Here is a 12,201-nt window from a genome sequence, read left to right as displayed (position 1 = left end):
ATGGCTTCTCACGGTTTCTGGTCTCTCGGAGGAGACAATGCTGGAGCCAACCCCGGGAGTCAGAGCCCCAGTGCAAGTGAGTGGCTCCTTTTTTGTTTTGTCTTCAAACCCAAAAAACCTCTGGATCCAGGCGCATGCTGCAGATTTCATTCCAGGGTTTTTTTTGATCTGTGCCAGTCCTGCAGGCCTGTTGTATCCACACTGGGGGGGTTTGTTCCTAATTGCATGACGCCTTTTGTGCGTTTCATCCATCTTTAAGTTGGACTGAACCTATGCGTATTTAATGTGTCGTCCCCTTATCTTGCAGCCAGGGCTTGGTGCCAGGCGGCGGCCCAGAAATTATCCGGAGGAATTGGATCGAAATTATGTGGTAGGTCGTGCAGTGGAGGTGGATTTGTGCCTCTTATTTCCACCATTACATCCACACGCTGGTTCACAGGGTAATATTAATATTTTTTGTGGTTTGGCAAAGCGCTGCTGAATGTCGGGGAGGTGGAGAAAGCCGCCGAGCCCGGATCCGCGAAGCAGCCCCCGGAGCCGCAGACCACGACCACCGGCGACTGCGGCTGCAACAAATCCTGCAACTGCACCAAAGCTCCCGCGGGCTTCTCCGACCTCTATTCAACAGGTACACAACCACACACACACACACACACACACACACACACACACACACACACACACAAAGCATGCATGGCCCCGCATGGACGAGCTGCATTTATCCAATGTCGCGATAAAACACCAGAAATCTTTTGTTATTGTTATTCTTCTTGAATGAATAAAAAACATCTGGATGAACAGGCATTTTTGCGAATATTCTGTCCCTAAATAAAACAGAATTAAATGTGTTTAAATTGCATTAAAATACGTGTTATAGGCCTGCACGGAAAATTAGATTTAATCAACTGATTGACTGTTTTACGCATGGAATTAAAATGCAGATATCCAGATTTAATATTGTTGAATATGTGCGAGCGGTGGACTAGATTCCAGAGAGGTCACCTTCAGCAGAATCTGATCTGAGCTTCGTTCCAAAGGCAGAACGTGTCCTTAACGTCCTCCATGGCCTGTTTAATATAAAATAAAATGTTTTTTTCTATGGTTGATGGCCTGCGGGAGGATTTCAAAATAAAATTCGACTCGTAGCGCCATTTTAAGGCCTGAACACACACAAGTGCATGACAAATAAAAAACCACCCAGACACATGTGTGATTTGCAGGAGCTGGAATCACAAAATGTCTCCCTTTGCAGATGTTTTATTATTTAATTCGTCTTGTATTCTCTCCAGACCTGTTACCTGCCATGGACGGTGACGCCAAGACGATGACCTTCCTGCAGGAGGTGGTGGATATTTTACTGGCCTACATCGTGGAGTCGTTCGACCGCGAAACGAAAGTGATCGACTTCCATTATCCCAACGAGCTGCTGCAGATGAACAACTGGGAGCTGCAGGGCGAGCCGGCGAATCTGGACGACATCCTGGTCAGCTGCCGGGCCACCCTCAAGTACGCCATCAAGACAGGTAGGACAGCAGCTGGACTACAGGGGACACATCTGGATTATAGTGATCTGCAGAATGCATGATTTATAATACAGGACACACCCTCTTTTTTTTTTCAAAGCTGCATCTTTTTGTCGTTGAGGCGGAACAGGCCTGAAATGTGGCCTGATGTGCAAAACACGTCCAAATTCATATATATAGAAGCTTAACATCTTATTTAATCAAATATATGTATAATATTTAATCATTTTAATCGTAAACAATACAGCAAAAAAACAATTATTATAACACAATAAATCTACTTGTCATGGAAAGATCAATATCAGTTTTTATTGATATTAAATATACGAAAGAGAATAAAACAAAGAAACCAACAGTGAAGGATCAGCTTCATGACCAGGGTGTGGTGGGTGGTAAATAAGGTGTGAGAATAAAAAATCTATACTGGTTTTGTTCCTCCATGAGCCTCAGACCAGTAAGACCAGTGACGCAGTAAATCTGAGACTTATAATAATCATAATAATGATAAGAAGCAGGCCTCAGTCATGGTCTCATGACTGCAGACACACACACACACAGCAGCAGGATGGATTTCACACCACCAGACATACTTTCTTCTTCTTTCTTTATATCACATTTCTTATCTGTTTTAACGTTTTACTCGAACCTGCACAATTTAGCAGATTTAAAAAAACTTTAAACAGTTTACAGCAGATATAAGGAAATTTAAGTCATATCTAAGTGAATAGTATTTATAATAATAATGTTGTTATTGATTGATGCTAATCTATAAAAATACCAATCTTTGATGTTGATCTTTGATATTTATCAGATCTAGAGAATGATCAAAAAACATTTGTGTATCAAAGATCCATGTCTGCTCTATTTTGTGGTTTTATCGCTTCCCCTCAAACCCTCGCAATTAATGAGGTGCTTTTAATATAATTTGAACTAAACAGTTTATAACACATGCAGATATAAGAATAATTATATGTTTATAAGTATGAGGCTATTTATTGTTATGTGTTGCCTCCTATGAAGAAATATGTTTGTTTTATAATATTATTATTAAGTATCTATGTGTGAATAAGCAGCCAATGACAGGAGATGTTGTGCAGTTCTGTTTTATATATATTTACACTTAAATCTGTAAAAAAAAAAAAAAAATACATGTGTTAAGGAAACAGAATTAATTCTAGAAGCTTCTCGGCCTAAAACAAAGGTGGATAAACTCAGATTGTTTCCTACATTCCCCACAATGCACCACGTTTTCCATCATTTCAAGTAGATGATTGTAAACGTCTCTGCTGCTGCTGCACAAACTCAGCATAAACGCACACAGGGGGGGGGGGGAAGCATATTTCAATTGCTGTGTCCTGCCTGCAGATAAGACCCCACACACACACACACACACACACACACACACACAGACACCTCACACCCTCTGCCTCCTCTCTCTCTCTCTCTCCACCCAGCCCACCCCAGGTACTTCAATCAGCTCTCCACAGGATTAGACATGGTGGGCCTGGCAGCTGATTGGCTCACATCCACCGCCAACACCAACATGTGAGTGTGCGCCGCCCGGCTCATCACGATGTTAAATGGTGATAATGACGATGACAATGGATTCCATTTCCTGTGTGTGTGTGTGTGTGTGTGTGTGTGTGTCTGCAGTGGCTGATAGCAGCGTTTTTCTCCCCCCTCCCCTTTTTGTTCACTCAATCATTCCAAATGAAAAGGGTTGAAATGAAAAGGCAGACCCCACCCCCCCTTGCCCTCCCCTCTTTACTCCCCCCCACCTCCCTCCCCTCTTGTCCCTGTGGGGATTCAAGGGGAGAAAATTAGCTCTGAAATTAAATTCAAACTAATCTGGAGCTAATTTCACCGTGCGTGTGTTTTTTGGTGAGATAAAGGCCGGGCGAGCGTCGGCCTCGGCAACCGTGAGACGCTGAAACAGAAACCTCACGTTGACAAGTGGGTTTTTAAAAATGAGAGCAGCTGACACACCGTGGACTCGTAGAGAAATGTGTCAGCAGGAACATACTGGAAATGTACTTTGTGGTAAATGCAGCAGGGATGAAAATGTGCAGCTACTGTACAACATGGAGAATATATGAGTCGGACATGTTGACTTCAGGGTGTAAGGAAAGGAAAAGTAAATCCTATAAACCCTATGACCCAAAGAGTCATTACATGTGTGTGTGCTGCTCAGGTTCCACGTTCTCTGTGCATATTAATGTCAATAATTGCAGTTTGCCAATGTTGTGGTGTTGCACTTTGTTTATTGTGTTATCCGAAACATTAACGAACATATACTTTCACATTCATGTGCGTATTATCGATCAAATCTGGGATTTTTCTAAATTAGGGGCCACAGTTTACATGAAGGTACCAATTATATGTCCAACATCCGTCCTGATTGAGGCCTTGTTTCCTGTTTCGAGCACATTGTGGACTTCAAAACAGCTTAGAAAATACAAATTAACATTTATTAATTTCTTTTTACAAGTACTGCCAGGACAGGGGCCCTCCAGGGGCCGATCAGATATCAGAAGGCGGCCATTTCCTTCCTGCATTCGCCACGTCTGCAAATCGTTTTGCTCTTTTAGAAAAATATTGTGTTTTCATCCTTCCAGACTTTAAAACACTTCCTCCATGTCCTGAAACACACAAACTGCAGAGGGAAAATAACTGAGGAGAATGTTAGTTTTTCTGGGCTGATGAGTCATGGCGTGTTTTGTGTAACCGGCGCCACGTGGCGTCCCTTGTGTGACGCAGGTTCACCTACGAGGTGGCTCCTGTCTTCGTGCTGCTGGAGTACGTCACTCTGAAGAAGATGAGGGAGATCATCGGCTGGACGGACGGACGAGGGGACGGCATCTTCTCTCCTGGTACGTTAGCATGTGTGAGGCGACGCCCCCCCCCCCCAGCACCCCCACTGTTTCATTGCAAATGGAACTGGCTGTGTGTGTGTCTGTGTGTGTGTGTGTGTGTGTGTGTCAGTGCTGCAATGTGTCGATTTGCATTTTGATGATGTGGATGGAACTCATTTCAAAGCCAATTAGCATAGAATAATTCCCCCAACTTCGGCCCCCCCCACCTCGCCAAGGCCCCAGTATTGAATTCCTCCCGTGCGTATTTGTGGTCGTCACATGATGAGGACCAATCACTGCAGAGTTAAATGTCAGGCTGTGATTGGCTGAGGCCCCCGTGGAACGTGCAGCTGTGACGTTGGACGCTGCAAACAAAAGATTTCAGTCTTTGTTGTTGTTTCTTAATTTTAAAGAGAGTCAGGAACCCAGCGTCACTCCCATGAGGCCTTTCTGTGATGTGGGGCCGACGTTGATAAATCACCGAGACCCTCTCTGTCCTCTAGGTGGTGCTATTTCCAACATGTACGCCATGCTGTTGGCCCGCTTCAAGATGTTCCCTGAAGTGAAGGAGAAAGGAATGTCAGCTGTTCCCCGACTGGTGGCGTTCACCTCCGAACACGTAGGAATAAGATCCGCAGATAATCAAAACGTGTCTGATACTGATCACCGATATATTTTAGATGCTTTATGGAATGAGACGTCAAAGAGCTTCTCCAAATCTAGAAAAAGCAGCCGAACCCTTTTTATGATTATGACTGAATCTGTTTAAATCCTCCTGTGATGTGGCGTCACACTGATTTGTCCCTGGTATCTTTCAGAGCCATTTTTCCATCAAGAAAGGAGCAGCGGCTCTCGGCATCGGGACTGAAAGTGTCATCTGCATCAAAGTCGACGAGACGTAAAGTTTTTCCAGCCATAATTTAAATATTCTCAATCAATTAATTTCACAAACAACCCAGTAAACAAGTGTTGTGTTCCCACAGCGGTAAACTGATCCCAGAAGACCTTGAGAGGAAAATACTGGAGGCCAAGCAGAAGGTAACGTGTTCTCCACACACACATTCACACTCCACTGAATCCCCTCAGCCACAGGGACGAGGTGGGGGGGTGCATCGCTTCATGTGTGTGTCTGTGTTCACGCAGGGTTTCGTTCCTTTCTTTGTGAGCGCCACCGCTGGAACCACCGTGTACGGAGCCTTCGACCCGCTCATCCCCATTTCGGACATCTGCAAAAAGCACAACATCTGGATGCATGTGGACGTGAGTAGAATAAGCAGAAATCCACACACACACACACACACGTGAGATCTCAGGACTTCAGTGAAGGAACACACAGAAGACACAGAGCTCACCCGAGAGTCTGACAAATCTATTTGGTCTGTCTGGCCTCTAACTGCCTGCGGTTGACCCAGATAGGAGCCGGCCGTTTCCCATCTAACACTGGAGATTAGAAAAACTGGAGCAGAGGCTGTAAATCATCTCCCTCCCATCATGGCCTCTCTCAGTGAAGCGTCTATTAATGAAGGTGATTTAGCCCTGACGGGGGGGGGGACACATCTATTAGGAGAGGGAGGCGGCCTCGTCCTCCTCCTCTTCCTCTCGCTCAGACGGGGAAAGACCACGTCCTGTTTGTGGCACATGATGATGATGTTGTCTGTAAACATGTGGTGGGTCTTTGTGTGTTTGTGGACGCAGCTCCTACACAAATGTGTGCGTTTTGTGGCCTTTTTAACTGTAAATAGTGAACTTTATGAGGAGATGCTGTTCTCTTTTAACAGTTATGGGACATTAAACATCCACATATTGACATGCAGCTTTTTATGGATTTTTAGATTATGCAAAACTGAAACTTCCTGTGATAAAAAGGAAGACAAACACATTTTTCTTAAACTAGAACAGATACAAGACCCAACATTCCTCTGATATAATAAACTGAATATGTATTTGTATCAGGATCTGCACCAAATGAAACAAGGAAACTGTCAGGAAGTCAGGGGGTCTCCATTACACAGTTTGACCACTAGAGAGCAGTGGCAGGTTTATCTGTGGAGTACAAAACATCTTGTACAGAACATGTTGTGTTCATGTTCATACTTACAGACTCACAACCTTAATGTGTTTTCCCTGTGTCGTGTGTGTGTTTGTGTGTCAGGGTGCATGGGGAGGAAGTCTGCTCATGTCCAGGAAACACAGGTGGAAGCTGGACGGAGTCGACAGGCGAGTTTTTCCTTCTTTCTCTGTGGAAACACAAACATAAGAAGCTGATGAGGGTTTGACATAATGACGCATTATGGTTTGTGTTGTTTTTTTTTTAACTGCAGAGCTAATTCAGTCACATGGAACCCACACAAAATGATGTCGGTCCCTCTGCAGTGTTCGGCCCTGCTGATCCGAGAGGAGGTACGTCCGCTAACACAGCTCACAGGACTAGGGTTGCAAAATTCCAGGAATATTCAAAGTTGGAAACTTTCCATGGGAATTAACGGGAATATACGGGAATTAACGGGAATATACGGGAATTAACGAGAATTATCGGGAATTAACGGGAATTAACGGGAATAAACTGGAAATGTTGTGGGTAATTTATACTAACTGTATTTACCTTGTCATATAGAGACATAAATATAAACATTTTGTTGTGTCATAGGCTGATTTGAGCCCTGAGGAAACTTTGGGCACTTGACTATATGCTTCTGCATCGTTGTGTCATTCTTAACATAGGTCTTTGCTCAGTATTTGCAAATGTACACAGCCTTTCCTTCTACATTGGATGAGGTGAAATGTCTCCACACATGAGAGAGTGCACGTGGCATTGTTCTGTAGAATAAGATGAGAAAAAAGTTTGTAAAAAAACACTAATGCAATGCCAGAGATATAAATAGTTAGCCAAACAATTGGAATAGCCTGTAAACATATTTTACAATTGATGGATAAATGAATGGAAATAGTCTAGATGAACAGATGAACAATCCTCAATCAGCATGCTAATATATTTTCCCAGTAATATCATGGAAACTTACCTGACTAGTCCTGCACTCTACAGCAGGCCTCAGTAGTCCTGCTGTAGAGTGAAGCATGCTGGGAGTTATCTGTGCATGTGATGGAAGAATGCACAGTGGAGGCTTGAAACTCAACGTTCCATACATCTTTAAAATAGAGTTTTGAATGATGTTTTTATTGCTCAGCGTTTAATTTGCGTAGTTTTTTTTTTTTCAAAATTCCCAAAATTCCCGAGCTTAATATTCCCGTGGAAAGTTTCCGGAAACTTTCCGGAAATTTACCGGAAACTTTCCGCCCCTTTGCAACCCTACACAGGACCATTGAGTTTTATTTTGTTGATTCACAACATGTAACCGTGGCCGTGGCTGTGATCCGTCCTCAGGGTTTGATGCAGAACTGCAACCAGATGCACGCCTGCTACCTGTTCCAGCAGGACAAACAGTACGACCTGTCCTACGACACCGGGGACAAGGCGCTGCAGTGTGGACGCCACGTGGACATCTTCAAGCTGTGGCTCATGTGGAGGGCCAAGGTGAGAGGAGCTGCTGTTGAGCTGATAAACATCTTGTCTCAGTTTCTGTAAAACAACAGGAAGCCACAGAGGATTTCAAAAAGCTTAGAGTTTTTGTTTTTGTAAAGACATTTTCAGCAGCTGATATAACTCCCTCCATTTCTTGAGTTCAAACTATTCTGAACCACATTATTTGATTAGCCCGACAATGTCAAATATTCTATCTTCTATCTTAAAATGAATAGAAATTCGTGGAGAAGCTTTTTCTTATTGCGTTCAAGGTCAAATTCACAAATTCAAATTAACCTTTTGACATACATGAAGGTCTTTGTGTCTACGTTAAAACACGTTTCTGGATTTGTGCTTGTTGCCAACTATCTTTTATCTAAATTAATATTCTCATTTTATTTATTTAAAACTAAATCACTTAAAAGACTAAACTGTTTTCTCCTCCAAAACCGATGACCTACTTTTCTGCCCTGGTTAAACAGAGAGAAGCGTAGAACTCAGCCTGCCAGTCAAAATTTGAAAAATGCAATAGAGATTCTCTATCAGTTTATTATTTAAGATGTGAAAAGGTTGAAGCTGAAGTTTTTTAAACCAATCACAATGCAGATAGAACCATATAAGTCCATGTTATTAAATAATATAAACGCAAGGATGTTGTCTTGTAGTAGAAAAATGGAAAAACTCGATAGTGAAAATAAATCCTGGATCCACATCTTGATCTGCAGTAACAATTTTAAGTGAAATCCAGGATTTGAACGGACTGAAGAGATGTGGATCTTCTCCCTCACAGGGCACCATCGGGTTCGAGGCTCAGATTGACAAGTGTCTGGAGCTGTCGGATTATCTGTACAACAAGATCAAGGACCGAGAAGGATACGAGATGATCTTCAACGGGACGGTACGTCAGCAGCTCAGTCCTCACTGCTGCTTCCACCTCTCTCTGTCCAGTTGCATGCTGGGAGACTTGATTGGCACGCAGCGCCGCTCCCGCTTTGTGTCGGCTGAATGCCATTTTTACCTCTGGCTGCCAGTATAATGTGCTGCTATTATGTTTAATGAATAGCATAATGGCCTGTGATTGCTCATCTGCATATGAATGGCACGGAGGCTGAAAGATCGTCCACCAGGCAGAGCTCCACGACACAAACACGTGCGGGTGCGACGGGTTATTAAGCTGAAAAACTCTCCTGCTCGGACACTGGGAGTCGTTTTATGACGAGAGTCTTTATGTCTCAAGTCTGGTTGTTTTTTCTGCTGAGCCACAAAAGGCTTAAAGCATCGTAACCCAGAGGGCTGATGGGAAAACGCCAAGTGCTCCGGGCAGCGGCCCAGGTGCTCACGAGTCTGTGGCTCCCATTAAACCCTGACATCAATCTGCTGCTGAATATACGAGCATCGAACCAGCTCGACCGTAGAAACCAGGACGCTGTGCACGGCTGCTCCTCTGGGGGTGTGAATGATTTCCAGACACGTAGAGAATATCTGAGAAGAGGAGGAGGAGGAGGAGGAGCCTGTGTGAGGCTGGAAACACAGACTGGAAGAAACCTCATCCAATCATTGGTTGGTGCCGTGGGGCCTTGTTACATGTCTCCTAGTCTCTACAGAGCCGTTTATAGAATTTACAGGGGTTCTTAATTGCTGTTAGAGTGAATGAACGTAATCAGCTGTTCTCGGGGGGGCCTCTCTGCTCTGGGCCCGAACCTATCGCCTGCTTTGCCCAGGCAGTTCTCCAGTATGAGTTTTTGTGCTGTACTAATGTTTAAATATTTATTTTAACTGTTTTACCGTGATACTGATCTGCTCTGTTTCCGTGATGATGTGATTGCACGTAACACAAATTGCTTCCCCTGCTGTGCACATGCACGTGTTTGCTCTTGTGTGACTGTGACTCGTGTCGACTGTGCGTCTCCGCAGCCTCAACACACCAACGTCTGCTTCTGGTACCTCCCTCCTGGGATCCGCTACATGGAGGACAAAGAGGAGAGAAAGAAACACTTGCACAAGGTGGGTGAGCGCAGATAAGACGCAGCGTCGACTGAGAAAGAAAAACCCATCTTTCACGTGGCCTACAAACCTTTCTCCCTCACATCCAGCCTGACCGGTACATGTCCTCCTCATTAGGGACGACAAAGACGATCAGTAACACAAAAAACTACTTTTGAAAACGGGTTTAAAAGTGTGACAGAGAGGAGATATCGCACTGCAGACTGGGAGGGAGGGAGGGAGGTTATTCACTTAGCTGAGGTGACGGCCATTCAGAGGGTCCCTCAGCGGCCGGGGTCCACTAATTGACAATTAGGACAAACAGTTGGCCATACAAAAGAGCCCCCCCCCCACTCCTCTCTGCCGGTCACATCTTTCTCATAATCCGCTGCATGGAGAGGTTTGAAAGAGCAGTGTCATCGGGCTTCAGCGGCCGGAGGATCCGACCGGATTCCTCTTCTACTCAGACTCTGACACAAGAGGCCGAGTCGTTTCTGGTCCGAACTGGAAAAGACGGATTAGAGGGAAACCTGCAGCTGCTGACTGGTTATTTTCCAGAGCGGTCGGCTGCAGCGCGACACCTGAAAGACATTAAGCAGAAATGACTGATTCTGTGATGAGGAGGGTCACACGCTGCTATAGGAACCTCTATGTAGGATTAACTTCTCCAGCAGACTGGAATAACACAAGTGAAATTCAAACCAACTCTTAGTCCTTCAGGAACTTCCTATAGCTCCTCAGTTATTACATTTTATTTCCCTCCGGGATCAATAAAGTATCTATAAGTTTATATATATTAAAATTCCTTTTAGATGATGTTGGACCTCCAGGTTATTTGAGTCAAGGCAACTTGTTACTGAATCTTCTGCTAAAGTCACACAGATATTTATAAAAGAAACTGAAAATGATTCCTTAGATGTTAACTTAACGATAAATAATTATTAGGGCTGGGCAAGTTAACTCGTTTCAATCGAGTTAACTCAAGTGATGAGTTAACTCGATTAATTATTTTATCTCGCATTAACTCAGGTTTGATTATTTATTGTTTTATTTAGAAAGTCAGGCTTTTATTTTGTGAAAGTCTGTTGCTGACTGCTGCAGAACAGGAAAAAAGAAAATAATTGGCGGATAAACAATCGAGTTAACTCATCACTTGAGTTAACGCGATTAAAACGAGTTAACTTGCCCAGCCCTAATAATTATCAATCAAAATACAATCAAAAAACAACCAATTGTATAGAGCTTTAATTAAAAATATACAAGTTGTATTGTGGGTTTGTACGAAGGGAAAGTTGTGTTGTTGAAGGCTGCAAAGCAAAGTAAAAGTTTCTATAACTTTATTTAATTTATCACTTCTGTTGCGTTATTAAATTAACTTCAATTCTACTCTCCGACATTTCAAACACTCCAGATTAGTTCTTTCCATCAGCGACCTCATTTAATTTCCACTCGGTAGTTTTGACGTCGTCTCCACAGTTAGAATAAAGATTGTGTTTATTTTTTGTCTGATTGTTTCCTCGTTGGTTCACTCTGGACGTGTGTGGATCTTCCAGGTGGCTCCGGTGATTAAAGCCAGGATGATGGAGTACGGGACGACCATGGTCAGCTACCAGCCACAGGGGGACAAGGTCAACTTTTTCCGCATGGTGATCTCGAACCCGGCCGCCACCTTCGAGGACATCGACTTTCTTATCGAGGAGATCGAGCGCCTGGGCCAAGATCTATAAGACTCGTCTCTCCTCGTCCTCACCTTCTTTTCCCTCTTGACGGATGAATTGTTTGTCGTGAATGTACCGGTAAACTTTTCTTTTTCTCTCTCTCTCTCTCTCTTTCCTCCAAAGTCACATATTTAAGAATATATTTGAGAAAAAACCTACAGATGTATCCATATATTATGTATCGTAGCTTTGCCGTGGACTCACTTGGTCCAAAGCGATGTAAAAGTGCTTCTGTCTGCTTCTCCTGTAGCGTAGATCCCAGAGTAGTGTCAGTTGGTGATGTAACTCTACGTGTAACTTCTTTGTGATTTGAAAGGCTTGTGCAATAGGTCGATGAGGAAGAGTTTATTTTTCAATCATCTCTCATTTGCCCAGTTTGTCGTTTAGGTGCCAAATGTGGTCGTGTTCTATCGTAACTTTAACTTTGAAAACTTTGAAAACTTTGAAAAAAAAAAAAGCACTTCACCTTACCTCAGCTTCTTCAACTGCCTTCACATCTGCACGTCATCCTGCTCGCAGTGATTCTCCTGTAGTGAACCAGCACATGTTCCAAAAATAATCCCAACAAGAGCAGAGGGTTGTTTGGATTCGGAAGGAAAGGAACA

The 12,201-nt window shown here is 43.6% G+C and overlaps 1 protein-coding gene across 1 annotated transcript; it reads left to right on the top strand.

Moving 5' to 3' along the window:
* On the top strand, nucleotides 1-11,605 carry gad2 (glutamate decarboxylase 2). The gene is made up of 16 exons (XM_061093890.1): nucleotides 1-76; nucleotides 308-370; nucleotides 473-628; nucleotides 1,290-1,523; nucleotides 2,978-3,068; nucleotides 4,281-4,393; nucleotides 4,879-4,994; nucleotides 5,194-5,273; nucleotides 5,359-5,413; nucleotides 5,519-5,635; nucleotides 6,528-6,592; nucleotides 6,697-6,775; nucleotides 7,758-7,907; nucleotides 8,686-8,793; nucleotides 9,810-9,899; nucleotides 11,432-11,605. Exons 1-16 carry the CDS (start codon nucleotides 1-3, stop codon nucleotides 11,603-11,605), a joined length of 1,767 nt encoding a protein of 588 aa, XP_060949873.1.
* The last annotated feature ends 596 nt before the right edge of the window (nucleotides 11,606-12,201 follow it).

This window comes from Limanda limanda, chromosome 20 (genome assembly GCF_963576545.1).
Source record: "Limanda limanda chromosome 20, fLimLim1.1, whole genome shotgun sequence".
Lineage (NCBI taxonomy): Eukaryota > Metazoa > Chordata > Actinopteri > Pleuronectiformes > Pleuronectidae > Limanda > Limanda limanda.
Note: the sequence above shows the minus strand (reverse complement) of the source record. Positions and strands in the feature narration are given on the sequence as shown.